The 23,132-nt window shown below is 43.7% G+C and overlaps 1 protein-coding gene across 1 annotated transcript in view; it reads right to left on the bottom strand.

The window, feature by feature from the left end:
• Nucleotides 1-23,132, bottom strand: part of CFAP251 (cilia and flagella associated protein 251) — a 591,575-nt gene that overhangs the window by 28,170 nt on the left and 540,273 nt on the right. Inside the window, exon 21 of the mRNA XM_078667546.1 lies at nucleotides 2,014-2,115. Coding sequence (XP_078523672.1) covers nucleotides 2,014-2,115 — 102 coding nt within the window. The remainder of the gene's footprint in view (nucleotides 1-2,013; nucleotides 2,116-23,132) is intronic.

The following is a 23,132-nucleotide window of genomic DNA, read 5'->3' as shown; positions in this document are numbered from 1 at the left end:
ATAAACCTGTGCTACATTCCCCGCTTGTGCCATTTTCGAATCTCCTAAGCGCTCATGTCACTCAGGAGGCTGTATGCTGGGAAATGCTTTGTAAGATGAGCCTCAGTGTATGGGGAGATTTGTACAACAAGGGCAAGTTTAAAGACCGACAGGAGCTTCTGACCATGGATGGGGCCACTCTGCGGAAGGTTTTACTGTACATAAGGCTGAAGCATGAAATTATGGCCAATATCCCAGGATTCCCACAAGAGCCCCCCACGCTACAGGTCCTGCACACAGTGTTAAACATGTCAGGACTGGTGCACGTCGTGTCCCAAACATATCGTGCTGTGCTGTTAGAAAAGCCACAGTTGGCATGTGGGGATAGAGAGGTGTGGGATCATGACTTGGAAACGCACTGACAGATGAGCAATGGGCTTATTGCTGCACACCGACCAAAGCCATCACGGCAAGCAGCCGACTGTGTATTATCCTCTTTAAGTTCCTACACGGAACCTATTACACACATACACTGCTATGCAAATACAAATTGAGAAATGGCGATCGTTGCATGCGTTGCCAGTAGGAGGGTGCAGATTTCAAACATCTCGCATGGCAATGCAGTGAAGTCAAGGGGTACTGGCGGGAGGTGATAGATGCACTATCCAAAACGATCAGCGCCCCGCTCCCGAGGTCCCCCTTGCTTGTGCTACTGGGTTACACGGCTGAAATACAAAAAACAAATAGGAAATTTGCAGCAATGGGACTGCTATTGGCCAAGCGCAGTGTGGCTTTCAGATGGGGCAAGGGGCGGGCCCCAAGTTCAAAGATTGGCTCACAGATTTCATATATTCTATAGACCAGCTTGCGATCTATTCAGAACTACTGCCTGTCACATCCCGCCCCAGAGATATTTGGGAACCCCTAGTGGAATATGTAGGGGATCATGCAGATTGAAACTGTGTGCATCTGGCTGGTCGCCTGGGCGGTCTTCCTGTGTTTTAGTTCATGGAGAGAGAAGGGGGACTAAGACATGTGCAAAGGGCCTGCCTACTGGAGGAAATTAATGTATTAGGATGGAAACGCCGTTATATGTATTATGCTGTATTTGTAAGAACCGGGATCCCATGCTCAACCAACAATTTGTAAGTTATTGCGGGCCTTAGACCTAATGCAGACATTGCAAGACTGCATGACATTTGTATGTATACTTGCCCATCACATGTACTGTACATTTACCCGTTATTTTGTACCAAGAACTGACAGTGTTCAAGTTGGAAAAGTCAATAAAAACATTAAAACTTTTTTTTTAAAACAAGCAAGCGAACGTATCCGCAACCTTTATATATCAGCAGCTAGTCTGGTCGCATTTTTTTGATAGGTTATGAGATGACACAGTAATTATGTTAGGCACCCTGCAACAAATAAAATTGTCTGCTGTGTAGCCAGGGTTCCTTTCAGGCACATATTAATTCTGATAGGCATATTCATGACTTCCTGTTGCAGTGAAGCTCCTGGCTATTGTAGACCCTGAGGGACTGAACAACTTCACAAGTGATGAATACCATTTCAAACTGTTTTAAAACACTATGACTCTTCATCTATTATATGATGCTTCAAAAGACAGAAATTTGGCTACATTTTCTAAGGTTTTCTTGGAAGGTGGAGGCCAATGACAAACCTGAGATATAGGAATAACAGTGTTAAGGAAAGAGGCGGCATAGAGAAGCAGTGGTAAATCAAAGTGCAAAACGGAGGGAAGGTGTAAGCTATAGACCACAAGTGGAAAAGAAAGGGCACAGGAACTTGTCCTCATTAAGAACAACTGTAAACAAAAGAAAAGACGAAAAATCAAATGAGTAAAACCACCCCAACAGATGATGGTGACCCAAAATAAATCAAAATGCCTATTGCCACCTGATGTAAATGCATCTGAATGAAACAATAACAAAAGTAGGCAACAGAAGTAACTGAAAGAGCAAATATGACATTTGACGTCTTAATCTACCTATAGATTATAATAGTAATGAATACCTGTTGCATCATAACTTTCATTTTCAGAGCTCCCGCCCTCTGGATTTAGACCTATAAGGGTAGTGAGATGTTCAGCAAGCTCCTCCTCTGTCATGTGTTCACCTGGAACAGAAGAAAAGTGTTAGTAAGTATTATTTGGTATTCTATATTACGTAAGACTGTAGGAAACATCTATTTCCTTCTAAGGTACCCTAACTACAGTGGTCAACTTACCCCATGTCATAAGGGTGAACGTCAGCAAAGTCTATCTTTTGACCCAGAAACTGGAATCTGCTAGATCTGACACTCGACCTCATGAACGTAGGGTAAGTTGACAACATATGCGCCACAATTACAGTGGTGGCAAGTGGGTGTATTGGAGCTTACACTCCAATATATGATGCAACTAGGTATTATTTAAAATGACTCCCTCAACGTGACAATCACAACTGACAAAAGCCTCTTCAATTAATCTTATTTTTTACATTAACTACTATACAATGAATATTACACACCTTAACATTTCCAAGGCTGCAGCACCATACTGTGTTTTTAAAATGCCACTTACTTCTACTGACAGAGACATGGTAGACTTGTTCACTTTTAATTAGGAAGCTCTTGGTTGCCCTTCTTGCCACCTTTGTTCGGAGATACAGCAATACAGCGTCCTAACAAAAGGCAACACCTTTCCATTTATTTTATGGCAGCGTACAGCCTTGTTGTACACAAGGTGTGCAGTACTCATGTAACAATTTGGGATAACACAATCCGATAAAGTGAACTGATACATCAAATAGAAGATGTCTGAGATTTAAAGGCTTGGGAAGAGGGTTATGTAAGCATATGATACTATGGTCAAAACCAAATAACATTGAAATAATTGTACAATGTGTAAGTATGCATGGCTGAAAGATGTCATCATTAATTGTTGTTTTAGGTTATTTAAGATTTCTTTCTCCATTTTAATGAATTGTGAAATGTGTGCATATTTCTATTAGAATGTATTTCTTGGAAATAAAGTATTTTGACTTGACTTGAAATAACATTGAAAAATATAACTGTCTACTTAGTATCAGCATTTCCTCTACTCTTACAGTGTGTGTGTAAAATTGGTTCCGACATTCAAAAGATAAAGACACAAAGCCTCTGAATCAAGCAACTTAAAGAGAACTAGTAAACTATTCATCTCTAGCTGCAGCACACAGGCTGTTTTCCACATAAACTAAGGCATAATTTGGACTATACTGGCCATAGAACACTTGCCAACATCTCTACCAACAATAGAGCTACAACCTTTAAACCAAAAAAGTGTTTTGATAATTCTGAATTGCTACCATCATTCTCCGAATATATAATTGAGATACAATCTTAACAGTACACATTGCAGAGATGAGGGTTGTTCTACTGAATATAAACACTAATAACATGGTACACTAATATTGAAGAACAAAATACCGAACTTCAAACGCATAAAGGGAAGTATAGATTTACTATTCCTAACTCCATATCTAGGTACCTTGAAGATATATCTATCATGCAGGTATATATATGTGGAGTTCGGTATAGAACAATCTAGACTTACTTACCGGTCCATATTTTATTTTCCATATTCTATCCCATCGATATTGTTGATTCGATATTCAGGGGCATACCAGTGGTCATTACAGAGTACATACTTGTTTCAGACATTTAAACAACTTCATTATTCCTTTTGGGCTCTGCTATGAGTGCAACGTTTTTCAAACATTACGTCTGATCGAAGACCATGCTTCACATAAAAAATCTGGAAATCTGGTACTCTTTATGTATCCACTGTATGTTATTGGCTTACAAGCATAGTTTTGTCTCCATGATGGATTTTTAGTTTTGGGAAACTAACCATATAGACAATATGTATCAGGTCAGAAACTGTAGGTCAGCAAGGATTTAGGTTTGGAATAGCTATGTTTTCCTCTTTTCCAAGAGGCAAGACAATCTCGCATCTTTATACTACCTTTTTTACTGGAAAATCTATACTTCTAAATTACTTTGCATACAGGTAACAATGCAACATGTTTTTATTTTTACATGTATTTCTGATTAAATAATAAATAATAACAGCAATACAATCCTGAGCCGAGCAAATATCACTCTCAAGCCTGTCTGCACCACAAAAGAGCATCTTAACCTATGGCACCTATGGTCTGTTTAATGCGACAGATCCTCAGTACAATGAATACATAGTTCACTGTTTCAGTTTCTCCTCCTTAGCAGGAACCTGACTCCAACTCCTGAACCAGCTTGTTCCCCGGGAAGCCATGATTCTGTGGTGCATACAAGAGGCTTGCCATTTTCCTGGTCACAAAGACAACTATGACCACGTCCAGTTCTGAATGCTTCAGACACTTATGATAACGTTTCCTTTTCAAATTCCTCAAAAGGTACACTTTCCTAACCTGCTAGCTATTTTACAATAAGAGACACGTAACTGGGCAGAGCCTACTTCCATCATAACTACCTAATAGAAAACCAAAAACAGCCTCCCAACCTACTTTGTTAAAGTAGATTTTCGTACTGTTATTCAAGTTCTACAAATGTACAAACTAATTGAAGAAGAATGACTTTAGGAGGGTTTCTATTGTTGAGGTACTTCATTCAGGTCAACGCTTTTTGGTTGGTGCCTGTAAATTCAACCATGTCGCCCACGAGTCAATGACTTTCCACCCCATTAAAATGGATAATTGAGTTCAAAATGTGTTGTATAGCAAGCAACACACTTGCCACAGCCAGGACCAGTTATTTGTCTGAGACTTTCTATTCTTTCTGGCTCTGACAGAATACTTTCGCTGTATTTCAAGCCACCGTGGCCTAAACATCCATTACCTAAGTGAGACAGAGGTCTCTTCCCAATACCCATGGTTCTGGTGGCTAATAGGCTGGAAGACTAGAAATGAATGGTCAATGTTTTATTCCCTCTCAAGTACTAATAATCAATGATAACTAAAGAGCCTACTAAGTCACTTACATTTAGTAACATACCTTTCCTGACTGATATTTTATCTTCCTATGCAATTCTTCTGTCCCCAGTTACTAGACTGGACAAATAGGTTACCAAAGGTAACTTGATCGTCCAATGAATAATCCCTCCTCATTCATAAAGACTCATCAGCAATATGTCGAGAAATAGAAGGAAAAAAACATAGGCAACTACATGACCAAAAAATCTTTGGAGAACATTACAAACAAACCTTGTCTTGCCCCTCAACTTTTAATTCAGATTTACACTCTGTAAAAATATTCACAGAGTCCCTCAAGGCTGCACAACAACGTTTTTTAATTGGCCCAAGCCTTAATAAAGGAGCAAGTATTGCCTTTCCTCTCTTAGAAATTCCAGTTTCAAACACAGCACAAGACTTGCAGGCTCCAGAGAAGCCAGCAAACTGCTGCCTAACTGCTCCTTCATCCTGAACATAGCCTCTAGTCCACTCTGGAAAGATTGGCGGAGGAATAAAATAGTACCCGATTCTTCTGGCTCAAATGCAAATCCGACACCCCTTTCAGCTGAACACACAACTTAATCCTCAACACAACTTTGTCTTATGAGAATGATAAAAATGGAAGCTGTGCCCATATGACTTGCCACTCTCCCACTCACCTGGCCGCAGCAATTACAAGAAACATGAATACTTGCAAGAAAACAACTTTAAAATATATTAATGAGGAGAGTCTAAAAAGATGTTGACAACAATATTGGCCCTAAATTGATCTCCCATTCTCCAAATATCAGCATAGAAAGGAATTCATTAGCCCTTTTGGAAATTCGTTTTACAGGCCAACTTAAACCAGTAATACTGCTCTGGTGAAAAGGCCAAGAAGAAATGGCTGCCACGTAACCTTTTTATATAATTTGTCCTTTGTGTTTTGGCGTGACCAGAAAAAGGCTCGGATGAGCATATCTGGATCATTAGAAGCAGTAAAATTCATAAGCTTTTCACGTGTGAATGAAACGAAGAAAATAAATGAAACAGAATAAACAAGTTGGAGTACGGTGATTAATTTTCATCAAAATTGGAAAATTGTGGATAAAAAAGTGGGATAACCCAAATTTAAAGCTGTGCACCTGGTTTAGGAGTGAAACTTCGCTCCTTCTATTCATGATGTTTAACTCAGCGTGATACCAGGGTAGATCACGCAACTCGGGGAGCACGCTAAAAAGAGCAAGTTTAAAATGAATTGGCAAAATGAAGGAATAAACAGAAGAATGAAGGTGTGCACTGCAATCTTGTGACATATGGAATACTTGTCTGCCCTACCTGCAAGTTGCACCCACAGAGAGTATGAAATGGCAAAACAAATTCAACGGAAATGAGCACACACTTGATTTGCACATTCTTGAAATAGAAGGAACTTTGTGAACTAAGAGTCGGTTTCATCTAGTTGATGGACAGGAAAAGCAGTCCATGGAAAACGTTACATACCGAACGAAATGTTTTACAAACTTTTACAGTTTAAATTAAATTCAATACCTTTGTTGCAGCGTGATAGTGAAAACAACATAAGGGAGGGCGGGGAATAGTATTTAAATGTCTGGGGAACCTCTGGGTGTGGTTTAGTATGAGATATCACCGTGTTTTGGCTATGCAAGAAGAGGTGCATCATGGGTAATGAAGTTTACAAGGGATTACACTGTGATTGATGATTAACAACAGGTGGTGGGTTAATCCCAGAAGAAGGGTGATGTCACATGATTTAAAACAGAGGGGAGTTACGATGTGCAGAGCAGTACTGTTTTACGAAGGGAACCGTTGTGAAAGGGAGAGAGATGTGGCAAGAAGCAATGAAGGTACGAGCAAAACAGAGAAAAGATATGGCAGATAAACAATGGGTAGTATGAAGGAGAACATGGATAAGTGCAGAACAGTGATGCTACATTTGGGGGAAGTTTAAAACTCGAAGTGGACGAATGGTGGTTTTTCAGGCATTTTAGCGTTAGCATTACGCTCCGTTGTAGAGGGAAAACGTTGTTAACATTCGGGGCAATAAGACTGGTTTTTAACATATTTGCTGTCAACCACAGGGTATGAAGCCATATTCTAATTTCAATATTCTTTTATTGTAATGAACCCCTGAAGAAGGGCTTACGAATAGCCCGAAATGCATTGGGTATAACATGATTTGCTACGGAGGATGTTTTTATGTGTTTTGGCGTGACCAGAAAAAGGCTTGGATGAGCATATCTGGCTCATTAGAAGCATTAAAATTCATAAGCTTTTCAAGTTTGAATGAAACGAAGAAAATAAATAAAACAGAATAAACAAGTTGGAGTACGGTGATTAATTTTCGTCAAAATTGGAAAATTGTGGATAAAAAAGTGGGATAACCCCAATTTAAAGCTGTGCACCTGGTTTAGGAGTGAAACTTCGCTCCTTCTATTTATGATGTTTAACTCAGCGTGATACCAGGGTAGATCACGTAACTCGGGGAGCACGCTAAAAAGAGCAAGTTTAAAATGAATTGGCAAAATGAAGGAATAAACAGAAGAAGGAAGGTGTGCACTGCAATCTTTGTGACATAAGGATTGTCAGATACCACGGGTGGCTGTGCGTCGCTACGGTCATGCCAAAGAGTTTGAGCAGATGGGGTTGCGTGGGGCAGTAGACCGGGCTACCCGTTGACCTTAACTACGGAGGCAGTGGCCACCACTGCCTCGACTGCAAAACTGCTGGGTGCCCTATTGAGGTTGGATTGGCTGGCAGTGTGGAGTATGGCTGCTGAAGCCGCAACAGGGATAATGCTGTTGACAGGGTGGGGCAGATATGCCTCAGTAATGTGGAGTGTCCCTAGTCTCCCTTAACTCCTTGAGAGCCGAGTCTGCCTTGTATGCAAGTCACGTCAAAAAGCATGTCAGTGAGGGATGGCTGAAATTCACCTGTAAAAACGGTTGACCGCAGCTGAGAATGGGTGGTAATGGCGACCCTGGTGCCAATGGCACGCCTGATGGAAATGGTGGTGTACAAGCAACAGCAAGTTGTGAATTTGGCTGCATCATGACCATCCTGTATGGCCTGGCAAAGACAGGTCGAATATATTCAGGGACACCTGAGACAATTTGAGCCACCGAATTGCAAAGAGCATGGGAATAGTGCTGCAGCAGTCTGCTGGCAGTGACTAATTGAAGCACCAAGCACCAAGACTCTTTTATAAAACATCTTCACCCGTTTTGACTCCTGATCAGAGAGAGTAGCAGGGAATGTGTTGGGGCTAGTCTTACTTGGCCCACCAATCTTTCATGAGAGTGCTGAGATAAAAAAGCAGTGTCGCCTGGGGCCCAGGAGGTGGTATCAAACAATCAGGTAGATGACCAGGGGTCTACAGAAAGGTCTGGTCCATACCTCAAACAAAGTTTCCATGAGGACCTCGTTATGTGGCAAGAGGGGCTCAGCGAGTGTTTGTGCGGGCTAAAGGACGTCTGTAAGGACACTGGTTTTGACCTCCAAGATGGGGAGCTTGAGGTCAAGGACTTTGGACACTACGTATTACCATGGTGTTAGAATCACTATCCACAGTGGCTGGACCGGAGGGGAGGTATTGAGGCCACTAGCCTCCTGCAGTTTGTCATACCAATTCTCCTTGTGATATGGTTGGCCAATCTCTTCACCTGCAGACTTGTCAGAATGTGTACTGAACAAGGAATTCAGGATGTGCATTAGTCATTGTGGAAGCAGATCAAGAAGAGGCAGGGGGTTTCACCGAAGCCAGACGTGGCCACGGTCAAGGTAAAACTGGCACTGACTCAGCATCATAGAGGACAATCAGAACCTCGTATTCAGGCATTGATGGAGTTGGCATTGGCGTTGAAGAACCGGAAACCAGCATGGATCATGGTGCTGGAAGCGGGATCAAGAGTGGAGCTGGAGCTGGTCAATTAAGGGATCGGAGGGTCCAGCTGCCGCCAAGAGTGATCCTCACCTCATCTCCATGATGCCCGAAGGCATGCCAGAGGGAATCAGCAAGGATGTAGACAGTCAGAGCATGACCTCATGGGACTCTTGGCTCTGTTTCGGTGGGGAGGACAGCCCCAAAAACTCAGGTTGTGCCAGAAGAAGATGTGGGTTTGGCTTGAAGTCGAAAAACTTCAGGAGCAAGATCGAGATGCTTTATGCCACCTCGTTCCTCCTTTGGGGAGTTTGAGTGGTGGCAATGGATCAAGTCCTGCTTAGATTCTTTGTAGTTTGCTGAAGTTTTTCCTTCGACTTACCCGAAGACTTTGACCTAGATGAAGGCCGGCTTCTGGAACAACTCCTGCAGCTTCTGGATCTCGAACAGGACCGGGACCAAACTTTTGACTTGGCCAGTGTCACCTCGGAGTCTTCAGGTGTTTGGCGATGTAGTGTTTTCTTGCTGTCTTGTACGGCCTTCAGGATCATCAAAGCACTGTCAATGCAGGCTTTAGAGTCGGAGCTCTACCACAGGCACCACAGGGAAATCTGATGAGGATCTGTCACAGATTTTGTTTGTGACAGTCCTTGCAAAGTTTAAACCCTGCCATGTTGGGTGGTGACATATCCCCTAAATATAATTGTTATCGAGGTAAAGGTTTAAAAAGAGACGAGCGGGCGCTCCGGATTCACGTCTGGGGGCAAGGAAATAAATTAACGGATGCCAGCGTGAAGGAGTGGTGCCTAAATAGGCTCTGCACATCCTTTCTGGAGCAGAACGGCTTTAGTGCAGAGCTATAGGGCACCCCCTACTGGTTCACACAGGTACTGCTGAAAAGTTGCTAGATCCAGTTTGACGTCTTGGGAATATTAAAAAGGTGAGGAATCTGCAGCTAGAACTCTCTATAAGAAATCCTCACTTCCTTCTCGGGGCAAGTCATCAGCTACCTTTTGCAACAAATACCATAATGTGGTTCCGTGAATTCTGGAACCGTGTCATAAACATCATCATATCATGACGATTTTGGTATCAGCAGACCGAGAATAACGAGTATACTATATACTAGTATTTTCGTCATGATAGAGTGACGTGATCACCATGAAATCAGAGATTCCATTGTGAACCCTCGGGTTCCATTTTGTGTACGGCAGACATTTTGCGGTTGCCCTCACATAGGCCGATGACTAAGGCCGAACGAGTCTTAGGGACACGCACACTTTCAGCTGACTTCTGTGTGACCTGGGCAAGCTGACTCCACTGCCCGAAGCCAAACCTGTTCAGCCAGTTACTTTCCCAGTGGCCGATCGAGATTAGGGATCAAGGCACAGCATACCATAAACCCTTCATTGCACACAACTATGTCTAATCTCACTCACACCTGTCTCTGATCCGTTCTTTAGGACCTGTTTTACGATGAGGAGGTGCCCGCTTTTATTAGGGGTCCAGCCGATTTATCTGATAGAAAGTGTTGGGCCTTGCCGGGTAATTGATGGTGGGCTGGATTATGAAAAGTGGGTTTGTCATGTAATGCTTTTATTGTACACATGGAATTGGTTTACTATAAATGAGGAATGTTTGCCTGAAGCATAATATTTTGTATAAAAAGGGTTGACTGGCTTTGTAATTTTGAGCAGTCTCCTGAGAATATACACCGTGTTGTACTTCTAGGATACCTGTTACTGGCTGCAGTCAATAAATTTGATCTTTGACGTCACCAAGAAGTCTCTGCGTTTCTGTAGTCTGAGGCAGGAGAACTCGAAGTCTTTGGGTGTGTTCTCTGGCACCGATGGGTTCTAAATAACCCGGTACTTCATTTGGCGCCCAACGTGGGGCGATTTCAGCGGTACCGGTCCAAGCCTGAGGCTCGTGAGGAGCTTCGTGTGAAAATTCTGGAGGAAGGCCAACCACTTCATCGACCCCTGTATGTCGTCGTGGTCCGAAAGTCTTTGCTGCGAGGTTCCCCGCTTTCCAACGGCTACGAAGGACTGCTGCCCTGACTATCGCCCTGTCTTGGACCCTTTGATGATTTGTAGAGCGAGACGATAGACGAGTCTTCTGGTGACGCCATCGATACTTCAGTTAAGTATGAGTGGAGCATCTCCCAGTCCTTAGTTTTGGCTCTTAGTTTTGGGTATCCCCTTGGGATCTTTGATTTGGAACTTGCAAGTGCCAAAGCCGAGGGACTCGTGTATTCACTAGACTATCGTATTCGATAATCCTTTGAAGTTTGAAGCTAGACTAGTGAGCGAAGATGCCTGGTTTTAGCAGACCTGGAAATTTGTTTTGTTGTGGTCGAAATAGGGATTCCCAATTGGAGGACTCGTGTCCGGGTCCTCCGATTGGGACTCCAACCTATGAGCTGTACGTGAAGCACGGCGTGGGCCCTATCGCGTATAATGAAGTATGGATTAGGTACACTAGGAAGGACGGTGTCCTACAATGGCCCCGATATGGCAGTTTTGACACAGAAATCTTAGATAATCTAGAGGTTAGACTTTTTAAGAAGAAAGTCCGGCCGGCGATGTTTGACTCTTTCCGCCTATGGCGAAAAGAAGCCAAACAGAAAGAAATTAAATTAGCAAAAAGAAATAAAAGAGAGAAAGGTATCTCGATAATGCAAGCTGCTATACAGTTTAAGGATAACGAAGAAGAACAGGCAAGCGAACAGTTGCACAGACAACGTAAAATGGCGATTGATAAATGCTATCCAGTTTTGCCACCTCTTCAACAAGATACAGCAAAAGAACTTGAGAAAGATCCTTTAATGTCTTATTTATTGAGTTCGCCACCGCCTTATGCGCAGAGTGCTACAGCACCTCCGCAACCTTTAGCGGCGCAACCTCTTGTTGTTTTGCCTCAGATTCTCCCACAGCCGCCAGCTACTCTTCAGTTGGCTCCTACTGCTATGGCGCAGCCTCCTCAAGGGCCGCCGACTTTGCTACCTACTCCGCTAATACTTCCTACAACTTTGCCTACTGTATCAACTACTCCTTCCGATATTCCTCCTGATACTGCCTCTGCGTCTGCCTTGTCTCATCCTGTTTTTCCTCCTGTTCTTTTGTCGACTTCTCCTTCTGTTCGACAGAGAATGACGGATACTGTTACTAGTCTTTTGTCTCCTTTCTTTGGGTCATTAACTACGACCCCTGTTTCAGAGCGGAAACAGTCACGTAGCCAACTGACGGATTCTAGAGAAAAGGAAGTGTTGGATCAGTTAGCGCATAAATGGGTTACTGATCCTACAAGATATGAGTTAGAGTCTGTTATGGATGTCTTCCGCCAATGGGAAGCACCGAAGCAGAGATATGTTTTTGATAAAATGTGTGTTTTTCTTTGTGAAGAATTGGAGGATAATGATTTGGAATCCAATCCGCCTGAGTTGTGCCGTGTACGGTTCGAGTTTGCGAAGGGCACGATTGTGGGTTCCGATGCTGAGAGAGCGGTTGCAACATTGTTGTCGTTTAGGAGTGAGGCTATCTCTCGGTCATTGTTTGAACCTGATCCCTCTGCTAGGAGAAAAGCGCGACAATATCCGATGAGAGAAGTTCCCCCTGTTTGGAAAGAAGGGGATCTAGCAGCTAAGCCACCTGTTCAACCTCATTTTCAGCGTGTTTGGGTACATGTTCCATGGAAACGAGCTGAAGTTTTGGCTCTTAAACAGACCTTACCTGACCCCCGTAAAAATCCTGCAGGGTATTATAAGGAATTATCACAAACCGCAGACTCATGTGTTATGAATCTAGCTGATATAGACATGTTGTTTGGAAATGTGGTTCCACAGCCTTTATGGGGCTTGATTCGTCACACGGATCATGCGCAGGAGTTAGGTGATACTTGGGTTAATATTGCTGCTGCAGATGGCCGACAGGTTGGTGGTGCTAAACCTGAGCCTTTAGTAGCAGAACTCCCTGGTAAGATCGTTACTTACATGAAGACTTTAATGCCTGCGATGCGTGTAAATTGGGATAAACTGTCTGCGTGTAAGCAGAAGAAAGATGAAACGGTGTCCGATTTCTTCACTAGGTTTGAAGAAACGTTTATCAACCACAGTGATCAAGACATGAGTACTGAAGGTGGTCAACGGTTGTTCGTTGATAAGTTTGTACATAATCTGCTTCCCGAGTTATGTACCAAGTTGAAGGATTCCGAGAGTTCGTGGGCTGTTTCCTCTTCAGCACAGATATTGGCCACTGCGCAATACTACAAAAATAGGGATAAGGATGAGAAAGATAGGGCAGACAAGAAAACTAAAGAATTGAAGACGAAAGTGCTTTTACATCAAGCGTATCCGCCCCGTAATAACCAGCGTGATTATCAGCAGCCTCAGCAGTTTCAGAGAAATTCGCAAAGGTTCGAGTTTTCTCAACCACGTTTTCCTGTAGGCCCTAATCAATGTGCATATTGCAAAAAAGAGGGTCATTTTAAAAGTAGCTGCTCTGTTTTGTTACAACGTATGAATAGTGGTTCTAGCGCAAGAGGTCGAGGTGTTCCACAAGCACCTAGAGGTAGAGGACGTGGAGGACTCCCCCGGAACGCACGTTCCTTTCCTCCACAAAATTCAATGAATAGTTTTGATCAGCAGAATGGTGCATCTGGTAGGACGACTCAGTACTATGCTGATGACTACTATGCAGAAGTTGAGAATATGGAGGGTAATTATTGCTAGGACAGCCATAGACAAAGAGAGGGAGTTGTTTCAGTTCCAGTAGATCAGAGTGGACCTTATGTTGAGGTGATTACATCAGGTGTGTCAGAACCTTTTCTGTTGGATACTGGTGCTACAAAGAGTTCTATTATGCACTCTAAACTCCCTGGCGCACCTTTGTCTGGCGAGACGAATGCTTCAGTAGGTTTTTCTGGCGCCCCGGTTAGGAACCCGATTTCTAGTCCTATGTCCCTTTCTGTTGGACCTTGTGAATTCGAAGCACCCCTTATTCTGACGACAGGTTGTGGTGAGAACCTGTTGGGATTGGATCTGTTGAAAAGATTGTATGCGACATTGTATTGTTCTCCCTCGGGAGTACAACTTACATTAGGTAAGAAAGTGGTCTCTCCTATGTATTTGTCGAAGGATAAACTTCCGACAGAATTGTCTTCTCTTCCTGATATTCTTTGGGCTACTGGTCCTAATGATGTGGGTCTTTTGGAAATACCGCCATATGTTGTGACGTTGAAAGCGAATGTTAAAATGCCGCGCATTCCTCAATACAAGATCTCTAATGAAGGTGAAAAAGCGTTACTAGCGATCATTTAGGATTTGATTGAAAAGGATGTAATTGAAGAAACAAGAGGTAATGTTTGCAATAGCCCTGTTTTGCCTGTCTTAAAACGAACTGACCCTTCTCAGCCACCTGTTTACAGGTATGTGATTGATCTTAGAGAGGTGAATAAGATAGTTGTGCCACAGTTTCCAGTCGTTCCTGATATCACTGCCTTACTAACTATGATTCCAGCTTCAGCCACTTGGTTCTCGGTGATTGACTTGAAGAATGCTTTCTTCAGCATCCCGATTGTGAAGGAGAGCAGGGACATATTTGGATTCTGTTTAGGAGGACGAAGCTTCCGGTTCAAACGCGCTCCCCAAGGCTATTGTGAGAGTCCATCAATATATAGTCAGGCTTTGAAAACACAGCTTGATACGATTGTTTTACCTGATGGTGCTACTCTTCTTCAGTACGTTGACGATTTGTTAGTGGCCGCCGATACAGAGGAAATTTGTAAGAAAGCTACCTTATCATTGTTGCGTCATTTGTCTGATTTTCATCACAAGGTGTCTCTTTCGAAGTTACAGTATTGTCGACAAGAAGTGACCTACTTAGATCATCTCTTATCGAAGGAGGGAAGAAGATTGACCCCAGAACAAATTCAAGCGATTGCAAAACTGAGTGTGCCAGTGACACAGAGAGAAGTGCGTGCTTTCTTGGGTATTACATCATATTGCAGACAATGGATACCGAATTTTTCCTTGCTGGCCAAACCATTGGTGGCATTAACTTGTAAAGATACACCGAATCCCCTCCTGTGGTCCGATGAGTGTCAGAAAAGTTTTTCCGAATTACGTGATGCATTGTGTTCGGCTCCTGTGTTGGGTACCCCCGACTACAGTAAGCCCTTTACACTATATGTCCATGAGAAAGAAGGTTGTGCGTTATCAGTGCTGACACAGTCTTTTGGGGACAAGCAGCGTCCATGCCCGTATTTTTCGTCAACTTTGGATCCGGTGGCTAGAGCGTTGCCGAGTTGCTTGAGAGCGACGGCGGCAGCAGCTATTTCTATTCGACAGTCTGCTGGTTTAGTGATGAATAATACATTGATTGTAATGGTTCCACATGCAGTGGATACCTTGTTAAACAGGACCAAGACGCCGCACTTAACTAGTGCTCGATTGTCAGGTTATGAGTTGACACTGTTAGCGAGCCATGTGCACATAAAGAGATGCAACACGTTGAATCCAGCTACGTTGTTGCCGATTGTAGCAGAAACAGATGTTTCTGAACAGCATGATTGCTTTCTTAGGACAGAAGAAGAAACAAAAGGGAGAGTAGATCTTAAGGACACTCCTCTTGTGAAGTGTGATGGTACCTTATGGGTGGATGGTTCATGCTTCAAGCTTCCGAATGGTGATACGACTGCAGCATATGCTGTTACGACTTTGCATACGATTGTTGAAGCTGCACGTATCCCACATAATTCAGCTCAAGCAGCAGAGTTGATTGCACTTACGAGAGCATGTGTGTAGTCGAAAGGAATGAAAGTGACCATATACACTGACAGTCAGTATGCTTTTGGTGTGGCTCATAGTTTTGGACGATTGTGGAAAGAGCGTGGGTTCCTGACCTCGCATGGAGCTAAGATACAGCATGGTCAGTTGGTGAATGAGCTCCTTGAGTCACTTACCTTGCCGTTGCAAGTCGCAATTGTGAAATGCAGTGCACATAAGAAGGTTACTGACGACGTTGGTCGCGGTAAGGCGTTTGCTGATGAAGTGGCGAAAGAAACAGCAAGAGATGTGATGAGTCGAATGTATGTGGCGGGCCCTGCAAGATGGATTGGTGACGTTGGAATGTGTGAAGATACGATAGAGAGTGTGAAGTCTATTCAAGCTGAAGCTACAGAGAAAGAACTGGGTGTGTGGAGAGAGAGCGCGGGTAAATTAGACTCAAATGGTTGTTGGGTTGAATTGTCAGAGCATCAACGATGGCTGCTACCCAATGCGTACGTGCTTGCAGTGGTTACAATGGCCCATGGAATGGCTCATATCAGTGTGAAAGGGATCTGTAAGTTGTTGGCCCCAGTATGGCAAAATGCTGGAATTCCTAAGTGTGCAGAAAATGTGGTCAAGAATTGTATGGTATGTCTGAAATACAATCCTGGTAGGGGAACTCCAAATCCAGCTGGTCATTTTGCGCCTCCAACGTATCCGTTCGAGGTTTTGCAGCTAGATTTCATCCACATGGAGAGGTGTAACAACTTGAAATACGTACTCGTTGTTGTTTGTGCCTTTTTGAGATGGGTAGAAGCATATCCCCTGAAAGACAACACTGCCTTATCCACAGCTAAAGCCCTTGTCAAAGAATTTTTCCCTAGGTTTGGTTTGCCGAGAATGGTCTGGAGTGATAATGGGAGTGAATTTGTAGGTCAAGTGATGAAGAGAGTATGTGAAGGGCTAGGAATCCGGCAACAATTTCACGCTGCAAATCACCCCCAATCAGCTGGACTAGTAGAGTGCTATAATGGCACGTTAAAACTGAAACTGGCCAAGATACAAGCGAGCTCTGGTCTTAAATGGCCTGATGCTTTGCCCCTAGCACTTCTATCGACAAGAATGACTGTGCATTCACGAGTGGGACTAAGTCCGTATGAGATTGTGTTCGGCCGCCCAGCCAACATATGGGGAGTGCCTAGGCCGACAAAATTCAGCGAGATTGAACACCCTGTACTGCTTGATTACTTATATGATTTGACGGCTAAATTGCGTGTTTTACACCACCAGGTCCACGATACTCTGCCTCAGGCATCTAAAGATCCAGGACACATCATCGATCCTGGTTCATGGGTTTTGGTCAAAAACTTTCAGCGGACAAAGAATGATCAGCCCCGCTGGAACGGCCCCTATTTAGTCCTATTGTCAACAAGATCTGCAGTGCGAGTCCAAGGAAAGAAGAGCTGGATCCACGGCGTACACTGCAAGAGGGTCCCTTTGCCTCTGCTGTACAACCGGCGGGTCCAGGAGGGTTTTGCAGATTCTGAGACTGAGACTGTGCCTCGTTTTCTGCCTTTCAGCGATGCACGTGTAAAAGGGACAAATTCTGAGCGTGAAAGCGACGATTTTCTGCAAGGAGCCGTGCCACCGTCAGTTCGACTGGACACTACTGAACCTGACCTATTGTTTCGTGATCAGACACTACCAGGGAAAAGCCGTTATAATCTGAGGCCGAGAACTATGGACAAATAAAAAAACTCTTTTCTTTGCTATTTTTGAAAGTGCAGCTCTCTGATCTGAGAAACTTTTTTATTTTTGTTTTTCGAACCACCATCCGGGTTCAGCTGTGGGGTCGCGGGGGACAAGTCTTTGGAGTGCAAGCCGAAGACACAAGGTCGACGGTTCTGGTTGGTTCTTGGGCATTTCCCTTGGACCGACAGGCGCATTCCTTAGCACGGAACACCCTACCTCCGCGAGCAGCAAGGTTAGAGGATGGAGTTTTTCGAGATGGAGAGACCTGCCAAAGAGATGAACTTTAAAGCCAAAATGTGTATAATAATGACCAAGAAACGTTTCCTGATATTTTGCATTTTCATGTTGCTTAGTGTAATGATGTTTTTAATAGGTTATGTTTTATTTTATTTTCGAGTGACATTTGCACCCACTGTACAGCCCATACCTCCTTCTACTGTTTCTTCGCATTCTTTTCACCCTCTACCTGAACATGAGTCCGTTAGAAGATTAGAGTTTGTCAATAACTCCTTCGTTCAGCTCTTGCACCAACACCAATTAGTAGTCAACACGACTAACTGTTGGGTGTGTGGTCTTATGCCTCATACTACTTATAAAGGTATCCCTTATCTGGTCCTACCATTCAGCTACAATGGTTCTATATGGGCATACAGAACAATGTTCACCTACGCCCGTGAAGTCCACCCCCTACGTTCTGTAAAAGATAATCCAAAGAATAGTGCTCTAGTTAAGGGTATTGTAGACATGATTAGAGGAGCCACTTCCTATGAGACTATCCCGAGTGATGACACACTAGCATATATTGGATGGAATGTAACCGGATATGGAGTCAACCTGGATGAGAACCAGCGAGCGAAAAGATCCTCCCCGATTTGGATCGTACCCCATCAGGGTCACTACTGTCTGCAGGGTAATGGCAAGAATCCGAGAGCTCAGCTAGGGAAGAGTATCTGCACTGAAACGTATGTTTTTGCGTCCCAGACTTCCCCATCGTTCCTAGCAGCTTTTTGGTACCTATTTCATCTGTTATGATAGAGCATGCACATGGTTGCCCCCTGACTTCTCGGGCACATGTTTTGTTTCGTTCCTGTTGCCTCCCACCTACACAGCTGCGGCAGATTACCATAGGACAAGGATAGTTAGGGGTGTCTTCAGTAAGGAAGACAGTGCAGGACAAGAATTGGGAGACTTCTTGAAGGGTTTTCTGCCGTTTTGGGGACCTATGGTTAACAGTAGGAACATACGGCAATTGACGAGAGTGGTGGAGTCCACCGTAGTTGAAACTGCCGGTGCCCTTAGTAATTTGACTGCTGAGCTCCAGTCGGATCGTCTTATGACTCTTCAGAACAGGGTCGCGTTAGACGTCATACTTGCAGATCGAGGTGGGGTATGTAAAGTGATCCAATCAAGTTGCTGTGTTTTCATTCCAGACAATGCTCCGACAGTGTACCAGGCCATTTCCAAACTGCATAAAATCTCCGAATCTATACATGTGGATAATGCAGATTGGTCGTTGTTGGGATGGTTCTGGGAACTGATGTCCGCCTGGGGATGGAAGATTCTGATGGTCATTGGGATGATTTTAGCCATTCTTTTCCTGTTCTGTCTTTGCGTACAGTGTGCTCCTGCTATATGTGGCCTCTGCGCTACATCCTGTGTAAGGAAACCTGTATCGGGGGACGAGCTAAGTAATAGGATGATGCTACAGCAACATCTCAATGACTTTATGAATATAGACCTAGACTCAGATTAGCGTGAGTAAAGGTTATTGCCTATGTAAGGGCAAAAGGAGGGTCTGTGGTTCCGTGAATTCTGGACCCGTGACATAAACATCATCATATCATGACGATTTTGGTATCAGCAGACCGAGAATAACGAGTATACTATATAGTAGTATTTTCGTCATGATAGAGTGACGTGATCACCATGAAATCAGAGATTCCATTGTGAACCCTCGGGTTCCATTTTGTGTACGGCAGCCATTTTGTGGTTGCCCTCACATAGGCCGATGACTAAGGCCGAACGAGTCTTAGGGACACGCACACTTTCAGCTGACTTCTGTGTGACCTGGGCAAGCTGAGTCCACTGCCCGAAGCCAAACCTGTTCAGCCAGTTCCTTTCCCAGTGGCCGATCGAGATTAGGGATCAAGGCACAGCATACCATAAACCCTTCATTGCACACAACTATGTCTAATCTCACGCACACCTGTCTCTGATCCGTTCTTTATGACCTGTTTTACGATGAGGAGGTGCCCGATTTTATTAGCGGTCCAGCCGATTTATCTGATGGAAAGTGTTGGGCCTTGCCGGGTAATTGATGGTGGGCTGGACTATGAAAAGTGGGTTTGTCATGTAATGCTTTTATTGTACACATGGAATTGGTTTACTATAAATGAGGAATGTTTGCCTGAAGCATAATATTTTGTATAAAAAGGGTTGACTGGCTTTGTAATTTTGAGCAGTCTCCTGAGAATATACACCGTGTTGTACTTCTAGGATACCTGTTACTGGCTGCAGCCAATAAATTTGATCTTTGATGTCACCAAGAAGTCTCTGCGTTTCTGTAGTCTGAGGCAGGAGAACTCGAAGTCTTTGGGTGTGTTCCCTGGCACCGCTGGGTTCTAAATAACACGGTACTTCAATAAGAACCTGTCATATTTGCCCAAGAGGGTAGCAGCACTAGTAGATTTAATTGGCGCAGACTTTTCTCCGAACCGTTTGCTCTCCTTATTAGGAGAAAGCATGGAAGAAGGAACAGTCTCATGATTCTTACTTGCAGCGGGACAGTCACTGAGTCAGGTGCAGTGCCAAACCTGAACAACGGCTCCTGCTCTGGAGATTTCTATTTTATTTCTGTAGTACGAACAATGTGACCTTCACAGAAGCAGGGTGAGTAACAAATCCACTGCAGGTGTGAAGAGACTTGGAACAGGAGAAAGGAACGGTTTAGAAGAAATAGGCTGGTGTAAGCTTTTGAACATCCCCGAAGTATTAGTAGAAGTGGCTGGCAGTGGTCAATAACATTTATTAGCACTTCAAATCAAGAATATCTGAAAAGTATTGATGCCAATGGGGGGAAATCCTGATTAGTAGTGCTCAACCCAGTTCAGAGAATATCTCCTGGTTTTTGATGGTGAAGAACAACATTAAGGCAAAAAAATATATTCCCTTGAAGAACACCTAAAAGAACGCATGGAACAACAAGGGGCCTGAAAATACAAAGTATTTTAATAGTTGCAAACACTCAGATTCAGTAAATCTCTGGATTTGCAACTCCTAGAACGCTTTTTGTAATGGACTAGACACAATAAATGATTTGGAAAAGATTTTCTGAACAGTTAAACAAGCTAAGTGAGTGTTAGATGATTGCTATTTGGAAGGGGTGTGTTCAGGGAGTCCTTTCCAAATACAGATTTCTTACGATATGTATTAATGTTTTGAGACCAAAATTAGGTTGCAAAACATTAATATTTTACCACCAATTCACAACGGATGGTATATCATTCGCAAATGCGAAGGCGTTCCCAGGGGACCCCTTACTCTCTAAGAATGTAAACAAAAACGTTTTCTGTAAGTAGGGAGTGGTCCATAAGACCATTTCATTCTCCTAAAAAAGTTTTTTTTACTTTTCTTTTTTTTTTTAACTCAACCTGCTCTCTTTTTAGGAAAAAGGTCAGATTTGAAGAATAAGATTGCTTTATTTAAAAGCAATAGCAAATACGGTGGTCTGCTCACCCGAGCAGGCCACCATACCTATGCCTCTAGCCAATTGTAGTGGGTGGCAATTTATAACCTACTTCATACATATTAATGCGGTATGTTGAATTGTGACCCACAACGATCCAGAATTCTGTGAACCGAACTATAGGTCAGTTTGCTAAATTCTTTTCCATTCACAAAAAGTCAGTGCGTGATTTGCGACCACTTTTTAAAAGTGAAAAATTCGTACATCAGGCCCAAGATCTTTTATAGTGTCTATAACGGCAAGAGTAACGTCTATAATGCCATACAGTCTGAGATCTGCGAGGAGAAGAACAAGTTACTTACCTTCGGTAACGCTTTTTCTGGTAGATACAGTATCTGCCTGTGTATTCCTCACCTTGTGAATATCCCCCTTGCGTCAGCAACATTCGGAAATTCTTTTTGTAGCTTCGCGCCGACGTGGACGACGTCATAGAGGCACGGCATCGCGTGCGACTCCGCTGACATCACCGACACCATAATAGGCCCACGCCGGCGTGATATCATCAGTTCCGCCCTTTTTTCCGTACCTTCGAGGCACACGGACGGACCAATGACAGTAGATATATACACAGTATACACAGTACATAAATGTCAAGATAACACACACAGTGTGAAGCAAATGCAGGAAAGCAATTGAAACAAAACATCTCCTTGACAATAAAATATATATACATTACAATACAGTAACTCCGGTATAGAAGAGTGGACAACGGGGAGGCGGGTGGGTCAGTGAGGAATCCACAGGCAGATACTGTATCTACCAGAAAAAGCGTTACCGAAGGTAAGTAACTTGTTCTTCTGATAGATACATCTGCCAGTGGATTCCTCACCTTGTGAATAGATTTCCACAGCAGTCCCCACTCCCGGAGGAGGGTGTCCACTCTTCTATACCAGAAAACCTTGAAGGACAGAGCGCGCAAAATGACCAACCCTCCTCACCTCACTATCTAAGCAGTAATGCTTTGCAAAAGTGTGGAGGGAGGCCCATGTCGCTGCTCTACAAATGTGCTCTACAGGTACACCTCTAGACAAAGCAGACGTTGATGACTTTGCTCTAGTAGAGTGAGCTCTTATACCCTCTGGAGGGTCCTTACCCAACAAGGAGTAGCAGATCTTGATGCATAGAATAATCCATCTTGAAAGAGTGCGCTTGTGCACCGCTCTTCCTTTCTTGCTGCCAGCAAACCCCACAAAGAGCTGATCATCCACACGATAGTCTTTAGTCCTATCGAGATAAAAGCTCACCGCCCTCTTAGGGTCCAGACGGTGTAGTCTCTCCTCCTCCTTGGAAGGGTGAGTGGGAGGATAAAAGGTAGGAAGGGTAATAGACTGTCCCAGATGGAAGGGAGTTACCACCTTAGGCAGAAAAGCAGCCCTGGTCCTAAGAACCATTCGTTCAGCATGAATGGTCAAGAAAGGGGGCTTTGAACTAAGAGCCTGAAGCTCACTTACCTTCCTTGCCGAGGTAATTGCGCCCAGGAAGACCGTCTTAAAAGACAAAAGTCTCATGGGACACTTGTGCAAGGGTTCAAAGGGAGAACCCATCAAGTAGGTTAGGACAAGATTTAAGTCCCATTGAGGCACAATAAAGGGAGTAGGAGGGAGTTTATTACTGAGACCCTTAAGAAATCTTAAAACCACAGGAGATTTGAACAATGACGGCTGATCCGGCAAACAGAGAAATGCCGACAAAGTCGAAAGATAACCCTTAACTGTGGCAACAGCAAACCCTTGCTGCGCCAAAGAAAGAGCAAACTGCAGAATATAAGACAAATGAGCCTTCAAAGGGTCAACGGATTTCTCTCCACACCAAGAGACAAATTTAGACCATCTGTACGAATAGATTGATTTAGTGGAGTCACGCCTGGTCGAAAGAATGACATCCACCACATCATGTGGGAGAGAAAAGGAATTCAGGTTGCCCCGTTCAATCTCCAGGCATGAAGGTGTAAGGTCTGGAGGTGGGGGTGTAGAACCTGCCCCCCCATCCGAGAGAGGAGATCTGCCCTGAAAGGGAGACGGA

Source organism: Lissotriton helveticus, chromosome 11, assembly GCF_964261635.1.
Source record: "Lissotriton helveticus chromosome 11, aLisHel1.1, whole genome shotgun sequence".
In the NCBI taxonomy this organism is placed as follows: domain Eukaryota; kingdom Metazoa; phylum Chordata; class Amphibia; order Caudata; family Salamandridae; genus Lissotriton; species Lissotriton helveticus.
The sequence above is the reverse complement of the archived record's forward strand: the minus strand, read 5'-3'. Positions and strand labels throughout refer to the sequence as shown.